The sequence below is a fragment of the Balaenoptera borealis genome (assembly GCF_965194805.1).
Source record: "Balaenoptera borealis genome assembly, chromosome: 1".
In the NCBI taxonomy this organism is placed as follows: Eukaryota; Metazoa; Chordata; class Mammalia; order Artiodactyla; family Balaenopteridae; genus Balaenoptera; species Balaenoptera borealis.
In genome coordinates this window covers 188,631,153-188,644,839 of record NC_138860.1, presented here as the reverse complement: position 1 = coordinate 188,644,839, position 13,687 = coordinate 188,631,153, and the positions used below count along the sequence as shown (strand labels likewise).

Below are 13,687 nucleotides of genomic sequence, written 5' to 3'. Positions count from 1 at the left end.
CCTCCCCACCCCCTCCGACCTCCAATGACTAGAAATCCAGGCAAGGAGACAAACACTGCTCCCACGATTCCCATGTTCTCTGGGAAGAGTCTTTCATCGGGCTCCCTGTCTTTCATAGAAATTTCCCGTAAACTCACCCCGGTGGGCTTCGGTGAACGAGGCCAGGGACCCCTCTGGGAACCCCAGCGGCCCAGGTTCAGATGCTGAGATGTTCTCCCACGGGCCTCCCTCCCTCTCTCGCTTCTTCTCCTCCAAGAGCAGGTGCACAACAGGCCCTGCCTCTCACTTCCTGCCCTGCCCTTGGGAGGCCCAAAGCAAGCTTCTTCTGCCCTGGTCTGGGTGGCCACACATTCCGGCCTGGCTGCCCACCTGGCCCAGCCCTGAGTGAGGAAGATCGTGAGGGAAGAGCCAGGGGCTTTAGAACTTCTGCCCCTCCCCGTCCCCAGCCCACGTGGCCCTTCTGCGGCAGCCGGCACCCTCCATAGTCAGAGAGGGCAGGAAACAGCAGGGTGGGTGGCGGGCTGGGGGACAGAACCTGGCCCAGCCCCAGGGGGTCTGGGTTTCCTGCACACCCACCAGCCCCCAGGAAATCACGGAATCCCTCTCTCTAGGAAGTGAAGTGAGTAGAAAGGATCTCGGTCTGCTGATAGGAGTAGCCCTCCCTCCCCAGCCCGTGATGAACCGTCCGGCCCTTCCTTGGTCCAGGAGGGATGCAGGCTGGGAAGACCCATCCGAGGCAGACGGCTCAGTGGAAACTGCAACCCCTCCCCACCCCCACTTATCTGCTGAGTGACCTTGGGCAAGTTACACAACGTTCCTGAGTCTTGGTTCTCACATTAATAAAACGGGACGATAATTCAGCCTCAAAGGATCGTTGAGAGATGAGAGATGTAATCTCTAGACCAATGGGTCTCAAATTTGAGCCAGTATCGATTCCCCTGGAGGGTAGGACACAGATCTGAACCTCCTCCCCAGAGTTTCTGATTCATCGTAGGGCTGGGTGGGGCCTGGCAATGTGCATTTCTAACATATTTCCGGGTGATTTTACGGCAGCTGGGACCATACTTGGAGAACCACTGCCCAGTGCCCTGTCCCCAGTAGATACTCAATCAAGGGTAGATATTATTGTGATTTCTTTCTTTTTATAATGGAGTCAACATATAAAGAACCTAGCACAATGCCTAGCAGGTAGTGTAGGTTCAGTAAATATTATTTTTGTTATTATTATTGAGATGTGAGCTCTGCTTACAGTTCATTGGGGGAATTAATGAATGGATGAAACAAAAAGGGAGCAGTGCTGGTGTGAGTGACTGAGAAACCACCCATTCGTTTATTCACTCCACCAGACTTCGCTGAGCATCTGCTATGTGCCAGGCATCGTTCGAAGCATGGGGGATAGAGAAGGCCCCCTCGATAACATCCTGTCCCCATGAGTCAGACTCTGGGTCCAGTGGGGACGAGAGCTAGAGTAACCAGGAGGGCCTCCAGGAGGAGGTGAGGCTTGAGCTGGCAAGTGCTGGATGGAAGGGTAAGATTTAAAGTGGCAGCGAAAGTGATGCCAAAGCTCAGCCTCTGTGCACCGGTGCCTAATCGAATCTCGGAAACAGAGTTTTGGGTGAAGTAGAAAAGAATAGCTTTATTGCTTTGCCAGGCAAAGCGGGGCACAGCTGGCTCCTGCTCCAAAAAACTCCATGCCCCAACCCGGGAGGATTTGATGAGGAGTTTTATAGCAATAGTTCAAGCATGGGGTTGCTGACAAGATTAGAGTGTGTGCAGGGGCTGCACCCCTCCAATTTGGTCTCAGGTAGTCTCTTGATGAGCTTCTCTGGTTCCTCTAATCTTGCCTCAGGTGGTTTCTTGGCTGCTAGTCTCTTGATGAGCAGCTGTTCAAATCTGCCCTTTGGAACTCAGGGAAGGTCATGGAGGCTGGAGTCTGCTCCCTACAAACAAGAAATGGGAGACAGAAAGGTTTGTGCCCAGGAGCCCCACAGGGTCCTGCTCGGTTTCAAAAGGAGGCATTCTGGAAAGATCTCAGTGCCCCTCAAACATACACACCCAACGTGTGGAGCACAAGGGCAGGGTGGGTCTCTCCCAGGGGCATGTAGGGCTCAGGCCTGAACCCTGATATCAGCCGGGGCTCCCATAACAGAGCACCACAGATTGGGCAGCTTAAGCCATAGGAAATTTACTTCTCACAGCTCTGGAGGCTGGAAGTTCAAGATCAAGGTGTGGGCAGGGGTGGTTTCTGTTGAGGCCTCTCCCCTTGGCTTGCAGACGGCCGCCTTCTCGCTGTGTCCTCACATGACCTTTCCTCTGTGTGCTCACCCCTGGTGTCTCTTCCTCTTCTTATAAGGACACCAGTTCTGTTGCATTAGGACCCACCCTTAGGACCTCATTTAACCTTAATTATCTTCCAAAAGGCTCTATCTCCAAATATATTCAAATTGGAGGTTAAGGTTTCAACCTGAGAATTTTGGGGGGTACACAATTCTGTCCATAACAGAGTGACAGGGCAGCTCAACCTGGGGTCAAGTTAAGCCTACCTGGCCAAAGCTCTCCACCTACAACCCCCCACAAGGCTGGGATGGAGCAGGCATAAGCCAAGTGGCCCTCAGCTGGCAGCTGGCCCCAGGCAGTGGTGTGGGTGGAGGATTCACCCCCATACCTTCCCCAGCCCCCTCCTCCAGATCTCAGTTACACTCTTCCCAGCGGTTGGCTGCCTCTTGGGTGAATTGCTCATCAGAAGATGCTCTCCAAAGCGTGGCCCCATGCTGTTGTCACCGATTTCCTTTTGATTATTCAGATTAGTGTGAGCCCGGCTGCCCAGCTCTGGGAGGTCGTTAGCGTGAGCGTCGTGTTCAGGCCACGTCAGCACCGTCGGCTCGCAGACCAGTCCTCCCACAGGGCCTGCTGCACTCCGCCTGGCAGAGCCAGTGTCGGGCCCAGGTGCGGGGTTCCCTGGGCAGCAGCAGGACTATGGGCGGAGCCGCAGAAGTACCCTGCAGCACCCCACTTTCCTCTGGCCAGTGTGGCCCTCTGGCCACTCCTGTCCTGTGCAGGCCTGTGAGGAGTCACCCACGCCCGCCTTCTCCCTCTCTGGTACCTTCCTTGCCCCAGCCTTCCTGGGCACACAGGACAGGCCCCCTCCATCACCTGAGCAGCCCGGGAGCACTACCCAGACCTGCGTGGGGAGTTTTAGAGTCTCCCCGGCCAGGGATTTGGCAGGAAACACTCAGGCCAGCCCCCGCCCCCAGGCGGCCGACTGTGGCCTGGGAATGAGGAGCCCTCCATCGAGACTCAGAGAGCAGAGGGGACGATGTGGCCCAGAGCCACCAAGAGGTGATTTGGGTGGGGGGAGCGGAGGGGTATTCCCTTTTCTCTTTCTGTGCCCTCCGCCCCAGTTCATGACCTTACATTTCACCAACTGTACCTTTAATGGGTTTCCCTTTAGCTGCTTTTACGAAGGAGGAGAGGCAGTGGAGGGGGAGGGGGCCAGCGTGCGTGTGTATCAACCTTCCTTCCATAAAGCACGCTTTTCCCAATAGAAATCTCCTTTCCCATTGACTCATTACGTGTCGGGAAGCGGAGCATGACATGTTAAAAGCCGTCTTGATAGTATTTGATATTCGGTACTAACAGCTTACCACCTCCGAGGAGGGGGCTCCTCTCCCCTCCCCCACCAGAGGGGGAGGGAGGCAATTTGCATATTGGATGTGCTAAGACAGTAGGTAATTTGCATTAAGCATCCGAAAATTCTCTGCTTGCAATCTGTCACCCTTCACTGGGTTTTCATTTTATAACCTTCACAACATGAGGAGACGAACAAGAAGCAGGAAGAACGCAGGAGCTGCGCCCGCACGGGGGCTGGAGGAGGCTGGTCTGAGCGGCAGTTGTCAGCACAGGGGGGGCCTGGTCCAAAATGCCAGAACGTTCCAGCAGAGCCGACTGGCAGTCCGGGGGTTAGCGAGCCCACCCAACGCCAGCACCCCAGACCTTTGGGTGGGGTGGGGTCCTGCAGCCAGAAGCCAGAGGTGGGGCTGCCTGAGCCTAGCTCATGTCTCCAGAGATTCAAGTTCAGACTCGGGTGGGCCGGAGAGGGTTCCCTGAGAACACCTGGTCTGGCTTTGCAAAGAGCCCCTGCTCCAAGTCCTCCACAGGTAGAAGCGCCCGTGATGAGCTCTGGAGATGCTTCTGGTCTCAGACTTGCAGAATCTGCAGACTCGGCTTAAGACAGAGCCCTGTGTTTGCCATCCTGACTGCATGCGAGGAACTCATGCAGAGCTTTAAAGTCTGGGCACCCCTCCGGAACCTCTGGGCTGGGGCAGGACATCTGTGTACAGCGGTTTGAGTCCTGCCCTCCGGCCCCCACCCTCAGCCTCTGTTTTCTCATCTATAACATGAGGATTCTGGAAAAGGTCCTCAGCCAAGGGGGGCCCAGGTGTGAGGACACGCCCTGACCCCTAAATCCTGCCTGGGCCAGGCCCCTTCTGCTGTGATCTATTTTCCATATTGGATTTCCAGGTAGAGGTTTATTTGTGAAAAGTGCTCCACAGCTATGATGAGGTTTGCAAACCCCTGGCCTGGGCTATCCCTTCCAGCTGCCAGACAGGAGGTGGGCCTGAGCCAGCGGGAGTGCAAGCTTCCTGGGGCTGCCGGAGATTTTCCCGAGGGATCCCAAGGGGAGGCGCCGTCCACCTGCAGAAAGGTGGGCTGCAAACACCCAACCCCTGGGCATGCGCATCATACAGGGCTCCAAACAGGCGCCCACGACTTCAAATCCAGGCAGCTGAGCTAGCTCGAGGCAGAAGCCATTCAGCCACCATCCCCTCTCAATGACCCGCCAGAATTCGGGACCGCCAGGAACAGGGCTAGGGCCCCAGCGCTTTTGAAGAAATGAGCGGCAGAGCCCGGAAGACCTCCCAAGAGGCCAGAGCCTCATCAGAATGGAGTGGAGGCGAGGATCGTGGGTGAACACCTGGGCAGGTGCACGGAGAAGAAAAGCGGCGCCCTCGGGGGATTCCCAGCAGATCACGACCCTCACATCGGGATTTTCTTTGAAAAACCACTGAAGTTCTACATGAAGGTGCGGTCGAGGAGCAGAGGCATGAGACGGACGGCGCCGAGGAGCTCTCCCTGCAGCGTTCCAAGGCTGAGCCGTCTGTGGATTTCACAGCAGGAAGCTGCCTTCCCCAGGCCTGTTCCCAAAGCATCGGCCAAGCTGCAGGGCAAGGCCAGCATCGCGTGCGGTGTGTCACCGTCGTTGCCGTCATCAACATTAATGGTTATGACAACAGCTACTCTTGGCGGGGTCCACACAGAGTGCCAGGCAGGAGACTGGGTTTCCTCCGGGCCACCCTGTGAGGCAGATACTCTCGTATTCCCATTTTGCAGATGAGGAAACTGAGGCTCAGAGAGGTTTAGTGACTTGGCCAAATTCACACAGCAAGTACAGAACAAAACCTGGACTCCAATCCACATCTGAATCCAACCCAGCTCCTACCCGCTGTGTAGACTCTCCCTGTGTGTCTCCTTGTGCCCCTCACAGAGCAAAGGCAGGCTCTGCGAGTTGTGACAGTTCTTCCCATGGAGTCCACGTGAGATCAGGAGAAACCAAATTGTTCTTGCGCTGGCAAAGCCCCTGGCCTCTCTCTAACCTGACCCTGTGCCCTGATGCCCTGCTCCTCCTCTCAGACCACCAGCTCCCACCGTCCACCCCCTTCGTAGGGAACTGGGTCCCTCCTGAAGCCCCAGGCACCAGCTCCAGCCCCGGGGCTGTGGATTCACTGCCTCTGGACCCGGCCCCCCAGAGCCACCAGAGAGGCCCCGCAGGCTCAGCCCCCCGCCTCTCAGCCAGGTCTGCTCCAGCTGAGAGAACACAGCAGAGCAAGCGGGCGTGAAACTCAGTCAGTCCACACACCCAGCCAGGCAAGTCGGTTATTTTAGACTTCCAGCCCCATCCTGCCAGGCAGGTGGGGAGCCCACCCTCAGTCATGCTGGGTCCCCCACTCCAACACCAGGGACAGCAGGGGTCCAGGGTTGAGGAGGGTGGAGCCAAAACGCCAGGGCGGCCGTCCGGGTGGCGGGCCATCAGTGGGCACCCACTGTGCCCGATCTGCCATCCCTCGAGGCCGGGACGTCTGGTGAGAGCAGGAGGCTGAAGCGCTCCCCCTCCGCCGCCCGCCGGGGCTGGGCATCCATCCTGCTGGGAGCCGCTCTCCCCAACCTCCACCACGTCTCCGCATCTCCACGACCTGCGGTCTGCGGAGGTCCCTCGGCCTCCGGCACCTCCCCTTCCCCATCCTCGCTCTCTGTCCCCTCCACTCCAGGACCTCCTGAAGAGCCACCCGATGTACTTGGACTTTGCGGAAACAAAAGCAACTCCCTGGGCCGTCTACTGCCCCCACCCCCACCCCGCCATGCACCACAGGAAAGGAGGGCCGGAGGCAGAGGGGGAGCACTGAGGTCCCCAGGGGAGCGGGGCAGCCTGGCGGGGCAGCCTGGGCCTGCCTTCTCTACCCTCCTCTCTCGCTCCTCCACTCCTTACGGCCATCACTTCACGGTGCCTGGGGCCGGCGTCCCAGCAGAGAGGGGGCCGCGCTCAGGGCGGGCCCCGGTCCCGACCCTCGCAGGACGCCCCCCGCAGGCGTGGCCGCTGACCGCCCCGTCTCTCTCCCCACAGTCCACGGCATCAAGTGGACCTGCAGCAACGGGAACAGCAGCCCGGGCTTCTCGGTCGAGCAGCTGGTGCAGCAGATCCTTGACAGCCACCAGACCAAGCCACAGCCGCGGACCCACAACTGCCTCTGCACCGGCAGCCTGGGTGAGCGGGGTGGCCCCCGGCGGGCGCGTGGGCACAGGGGGCACTGCCGGGCAGCGGGCGTGAGGACCACAAGGGGAGAGGGGGCAGCCAGGAGCCAGGCCACAGCACCGCAGCCAGGGCAACTCTCCCTCGTCCTGCCCAGCGGGGCCGGCGGGCAGCCCACTTCGGGCAGGAGAGAGCAGTTTCCGGAGAGGCAGCGCCCTCTAGGAATGTGGGCAGCAGGGTCAGGAGTGCACAGGGCTGGGTCTCTGTCCGCATCCACCCGTAGCAGGTGCCCTCCGGGCCCTGGGATCTCGGGCATCAGCAGCAGGAGCCCAGGTCCCCGGGCCGACACAGGCTTTTCTGGGAGATCAGCCCTGAGTCAGTGGGACCACTCAAGCGAAACCTCTTGCTTTCACCTCTGTCTCCTCCAAGAATGTAAAGCGTCCCACATCTTCTGTCCCAATGTGTCTGTGTTTCCGATAATGGTATCTGCTCTTGGAAATGTGGTTCTTTACTCCCTAGCTGCCTTAATTAGCTATTTCCATTAGAGGGTCATGTCACTTCTCTGCGAAGTCTTCATGCATTTAAGAATCTTGGTGAGTCTGTAACAGGATCAGGGGAGAATTCACCCTTTTATCAAAAGCGGAGTCACCCTTATCAGATGGAATGAAAATTACGCAGGAGTGGAGGCCTAGGGGCAGAGCCCTCAGTGCAACTTGCTCAGAAACGCTCAGAGCCTGAGGTTCTTTCTTTTCTGCCACTGAACTGGGGGTTAGGGCTGGGTCGTTGCTCAGGTTTTTAGAAGGATTTCATCCCACAAAGAGCCAAGGATAGGCCCAGGCTAGCTAAATGGAGTGGGGGGTGGCCCCAAATACCTTTCTGCCTCTGGAATAAAGTAGAACCCTCTTTGGTCCTGGGGCCTAAGAGCTAGTCCAGGGAGAGTACATTGCTCTCTACCCACCACACCCCCAGCCCCCTACCATCAACCACCGGCTTTCAGTCCCAGAGGGGCTTCCTGGGACACTGTAGCCTGAACAGGCGTGAAAAGTTTCAGGGGAGGGGAGAAGGCCCCGGCCACCATCCCAGGCTGAGCCATTCCAGTGAGTGAGTACGCCTCGGAAGGTGGGGAGGATTTTCCTGGAGTACGACATTCTCCCCAGCCTCTCCTTCCCCGCCTCCTATGCACTGGGGGTCTTCAATTACTATTTGAAAAGAGCATCAGGGACAAAGCCCCCCAGTCCGGAGGGTGGTTGCATAGGGCACCTGAGAGCCTGGGGTGGGGTAAGAGGGCCTGAGTCCCTGAGGGTCTGTCCCACGGCAGCCCCGAGGGGCCAGGGCCAGCTTGGACTCCCAGGCTGGGCTCTGCCAGACCCCAGCGCTCAGGGACGGGGCCCACTGCAGTCCTAGCTCTGACACTCTGCGTGTGTGTGTGTGTGTGTGTGTGTGCGCGCGTGTGCACGTGTGTGCGTGTGCACGTGTGTGCGTGTGCGTGCGCGTGTTGCGCTTCTGATCTCCGCAGGAGCGGGCAGCAGCGTGCACCACAAGTGTAACAGTGCCAAACACCGCATCATCTCGCCGAAGGTGGAGCCGCGGACGGGGGGGTACGGGGGCCACGCGGAGGTGCAGCACAACGACGTATCCGAGGGCAAGCACGAGCACAGCCACGGCAAGGGCTTGAGCCGCGAGAAGAGGAACGGCAAGGTGGCCAAGCCGGTACTGCTGCACCAAAACAGCACCGAGGTCTCCTCCACCAACCAGGTGGAGGTCCCCGACACCACCCAGAGCTCCCCCGTGTCCATCAGCAGCGGGCTCAACAGCGACCCGGACATGGCGGACAGCCCCGTGGTCACGGGTGTGTCCAGCATGGCGGTGGCCTCCGTGATGGGGAGCTTGTCCCAGAGCGCCACGGTGTTCATGTCCGAGGTCACCAACGAGGCCGTGTACACCATGTCCCCCACCGCAGGCCCCAACCAACACCTCCTGTCGCCCGACGCCTCTCAGGGCCTCGTCCTGGCCGTGAGTTCCGACGGCCACAAGTACGCCTTCCCTACCACGGGCAGCTCGGAGAGCCTGTCCATGCTGCCCACCAATGTGTCCGAAGAGCTCGTCCTCTCCACCACCCTCGACGGGGGCCGGAAGATTCCAGAAACCACCATGAACTTTGACCCCGACTGTTTCCTCAATAACCCGAAGCAGGGCCAGACGTACGGGGGCGGAGGCCTGAAAGCCGAGATGGTCAGCACCAATGTCCGGCACTCACCACCAGTGGAGAGGGGCTTCAGCTTCACCACCGTCCTGACCAAGGAGATCAAGACCGAGGACACTTCCTTCGAGCAGCAGATGGCCAAAGAGGCCTACTCCTCCTCTGCGGCGGCCGCGGCGTCCAGCTCCCTCACCCTGAGCGCGGGCTCCAGCCTCCTGCCGTCGGGCGGCGGCCTGAGCCCCAGCACCACCCTGGAGCAAATGGACTTCAGTGCGATAGACTCCAACAAGGACTACACGTCCAGCTTCAGCCAGACGGGCCCCCACGTCCACCAGACCCCTTCCCCGAGCTTCTTCCTGCAGGACGCCAGCAAGCCCCTCCCCATCGAGCAGAATGCCCACAGCAGCCTGGGTGACTCTGGGGGCACCTTCGTGATGCCCACGGTGAAAACGGAGGCGTCGTCACAGACCAGCTCCTGCAGCGGCCACGTGGAGACACGGATCGAGTCCACTTCCTCCCTCCACCTCATGCAGTTTCAGGCCAATTTCCAGGCCATGGCGGCGGAAGGGGAGGTCACCATGGAGACCTCGCAGGTGGCCGAAGGGGGCGAGGGCCTGATCAAGTCCGGGGAGCTGCAGGCCTGTAGCTCCGAGCACTACCTGCAGCCCGAGCCCACCGGCGTGATCCGCAGCGCCGGCGGCGTCCCCCTCCTCCCGGGCAACGTGGTGCAGGGACTCTACCCCGTGGCCCAGCCCGGCCTGGGCAACGCCGCCAACATGGAGCTCAGCCTGGACCACTTCGACATCTCCTTTGGCAACCAGTTCTCCGACCTGATCAACGACTTCATCTCCGTGGAGGGGGGCAGCGGCACCATCTACGGGCACCAGCTGGTGTCAGGGGATGGCGCAGCGCTCTCGCAGGCGGAGGACGGGGCCCGTGCCCCCTTCACCCAGGCAGAGATGTGCATCCCCTGCTGCAGCCCCCAGCAGGGGAGCCTGCAGCTGAGCAGCGCCGAGGGCGGGGCCAGCACCATGGCCTACATGCACGTTGCCGAGGTGGTCTCGGCCGCCTCAGCCCCGGGCACCCTGGGGATGCTGCAGCAGAGCGGACGGGTGTTCATGGTGACCGACTACTCCCCAGAGTGGTCTTACCCGGAGGTAAGCTGTCACTGCCGTAGCCTCCCGCACCAGCCTCACCTGCCCACCCGCCAGCACCCAGCGAGGGGTGCTCGTTTGCGTGTGGCTGCCCTTCCCTTGAAGCTCTGGACCCTGCAGGTGTCCCCTCCCTCTGTCCCCACGGTGCTCGAAATACCCCCAGCTCTCTCAAGCGGTGTTCTCAGTCCTCACAGGAGCAAGTAGCTTTAAAATCAGGGGTCTCCTCGGGGGCCAGGTGGCCCTCCCAACTCTGCCAGATCAATGTTTGCTGTCACCGCTGTCCCCTGGCTGATGTCTTAAGATTCCACCTATGTTTTGCTTTGCCTTTTTTTTTTTTCGAAAAAGCATCCTAGGGCTGCTGGAAAAAAATTTGGAAATCACCACTATAGACCGTCTGTATCCTCCATTGCTTTTGATTTGTTTCACAAAACAAAGCAAAAACAAATTCCCATCAAATTGAGAGGGAGGGTACAGCTTCCAAAGAGTCATCTGTGAGATTTTGGTGGTATATCCAGCCTCTACAAAATCAAAGGCATCCCCCAACCCCACAGTCCGTCTCCCTTCCGGGGGGGCTGAGATCTGACATCGAGAATCACTGCGCCAAAGCCCAGGACCGCAGGACGACCCAGGTCTTGCCACGGTGGCCCAGGTGCTTAAGGAAGGAACCTTTGCTTTTCCTCCGAAGTAGAATGGCGTAGGAAGGGGACAGAGTGGCCCGAGTGTTCCCTAACCTCCTGCTGCCCAATAGGACACGCTCCCTGACCCCTCCCAGTCGGCCTGCCAGGTGTTTGGAGAGCAGCATATTGGGGCCCAGGTCGGCACTTTCTCCCCTGGGAGATGGCTGCCCACGGCTCCCTTGGCCCCACTGCCACCTTCCCTAGACAATAGGGCAGGGGCTGCTGCCCAAAACACCAAGGGAGGGGTGCTCCTAAGAGGCCCTGAAGCTCATGGGGTACCTCAGGGCAGTGATGCAGACCCCGCAGAAGGTCTTCCGACACAGGCAGGGCAGGGATGCTGGCTAAACCCGTGCACGTTCCAGCCCCAGGCGCTGGCAGGGGCTCCCAGGACGAGGCCCGAGTTGGGACAGGGTTAACGGGGTTCCCTGAGAAGTGCAGCATTTTTGAGAGCCCGTGTCGGCTTCCCAGTCTCCCCCGGGCCCTGGTGAAGGGGACACTGAGGCCCAGGGTGGAGGGCACGTCTCAGGGGGCACTCCTGGGTGTCAGCCCTGGCTCTGCTGTGATTTTCCCTCCCTGTGACTCAGTTTGCTCACCTATCAAGTGGGGGTGATAATAGTACTTGCTTCTTGGTAAAGTCTTTGGCCCGTAGGAAGTAATCAATAGTTTCTTGCTATGTTATTGGTTATTACTCTGTGGCCATCCCAACTCACGGCCCACTGTGCTCCTTTTCGTGTCCTCCTGCCTCGGCCGTGGCGAAGAGGCTGTGTATGAATGCCCCCAGCTCTCAGATGCCACATCAGCCCAGGTAGTGGCCCCCCCTTGGAAGAGGAGCACCCCAGAAATACAGCAGGTGTAAGAGCAGCTCTGCCCGTGCACCGTGTCCTCGGGCAGCAGGTTCCTCCCAGCTCAGGGGTCCAGAGGTGGCTGCCCGACGAGGTGAGGAGCACGGAGCTGGGGCTGCACAGTCTGGATTCAAATCCTGCCCCCCACTTTACTAGCCGGTGGTGACTTCGGGCAAGGTCGCTGCCTTTCCTGTCTCTAAGATTGGGGCAATGCTAGCGCTTTCCTCACTGGGTTGTCAGGACTGAGCGAAGAACTCCAGCAGCCCTGCCCCTTCCACCCACCTCCAGGGACTCCCCCTACCCCCACGGACCCCCAAGACTCCGGAAGACTGACTCAGTTTCCTCTTGGTGCGGCTCGCTGTGACCCCATCCCCTGGGGTGAAAGGTCAGCTCAGCCCAGCAGCTGGCTCCCCATGGGGATTAAGAAAGCAATTCAGAGGGGCTGGGAGGGAGGCCTGGGACTGGGGTTCAAGGAGGTCAGAGCTGGGAGTCGGGGCACCGGCTCTCGGGCCTGCCTCCTGGGCCTCGGTGTCCTGATCTGTAAGTGGCTGAGCAGAGGTGGCCTCAAGACCTCCGACCTTGGAGATTTGGTCCTTCCTCAGGATGCCCTGAGGCACCCCGGCGCCCGTGTCCTGCGGGAGGAGGAGCTTTTTATCCCCGGACTCAACCTGCAAGCTGAGTGCACATTCCTGGACGGGTCCAGGCCCTCCTTCCAGCCCCTGGGACCTGCAGGCACTGGTCAGGGGCTCCTGGCAGGCCTGGCCCTCTCTGTCCTGTATCCGAGCACCGGCCTGCAGATCCCTAAACTGTACCTCGGAGAAAGTCAGTTCAGCAGCTCGCCACGCGAGGGCGGCATGGGAACGAGAAAGGAAAGATGGCCCGGGCACCTCGCAGAGGGAGCGGCCAGCCCCGCTTTTCCAGAAGCTCTCGATGCTTCCAGCTACCGAGAAACAAAAGCAGCTCAAATTCAATTTGATTTGGGAAATGCGCAGATGCCACCAGCTGGGCCCTTTGGAGCCCAAAGTGGCTGCTCGGAGAGGGCTCTGTAGAGGCCCCAGCGGCTCTGCCGGCCACTCCCCACCCCGCCGTCCTCCCCCCGCCAGGTCCAGCAGCAGGGGCCGCCCCTCCTGGGTTCTCCTGCAGGGGATAGCATCTTCTCCCCTGTCCTTCCTCTCTCCTCACAGCACCTCCCCCACCGGCGGGCATGGTACCCTTCGCCCTCCCCCCTTCTCTGCTGGGAAGAAGGCTGCCTGCCACCTGTGTCAGGAGCCCGGATCTAGCCAGTCGCTCAGCACCCTCACCCAGCTCTAAAATTCGAGGGTGCCCAGGCACTCACTTTGCAAGGATGCTAAGGCCAGGGCCATCTTGCTGTCTCTTCTTGAGCATCCCTCCCTCACCACAGGCTGCTCCCGCTTCCCCTCTGCTCTGTCTGCCTCTTCACCTGCACGCACACACACACACACACACACACACACACACACACACACACACACACACACACACACACACACACACACACACACACACACACACATGCTGGAGGTGCCCCTGGGCCCCCAGGATCCGCCCTAGGGGCATCAGAAATCCAGGTCCTTTACTCAGGGCTCCCAGGGCACAGAGACCTCAGATAGCATGTGTTGCTGCCTCTCCTCCCCCCAAACGCTTCTGCGTCATCTCCCTCCATGGACGCTCCTGCCGCACCAGGCACAGGAGGCTGCAATTAGAGCCGTCAGGTGCCCGCATCACAGCGATTCAGCACAGCCAGGCCGATGTTGCCATGGAAACCATCTCCTGAACTGATGGATGCTGAGCCCCTCCCGCAGCAGTTTCCATGGCGAAGGTCCTGATGTTCTCCAGTAATTTCTGCAGTCCTTTGTTCTTCACAGCAGCCCTGGCTTCATGCTAGCAGCTATTGATTGGGGTTATTGGGGGTTTTTTTCTTTCTTTCTTTCTTTTTTTCTCACAGAGTAACTGTCTGTGGCCTTTTGAAGACACTGCTCTTCCATTGC

General features: G+C 59.5%; 1 protein-coding gene across 12 annotated transcripts in view; it reads left to right on the top strand.

Annotated features, from left to right (window-relative positions):
* Positions 1-13,687, top strand: part of CAMTA1 (calmodulin binding transcription activator 1) — an 891,439-nt gene that overhangs the window by 791,951 nt on the left and 85,801 nt on the right. For all 12 annotated transcript variants that reach the window (XM_082390202.1, XM_082390203.1, XM_082390198.1 and 9 more), the window contains 2 exons: positions 6,680-6,820; positions 8,322-10,162. In XM_082390202.1, the coding sequence (XP_082246328.1) occupies positions 6,680-6,820; positions 8,322-10,162 (1,982 nt within the window). The remainder of the gene's footprint in view (positions 1-6,679; positions 6,821-8,321; positions 10,163-13,687) is intronic.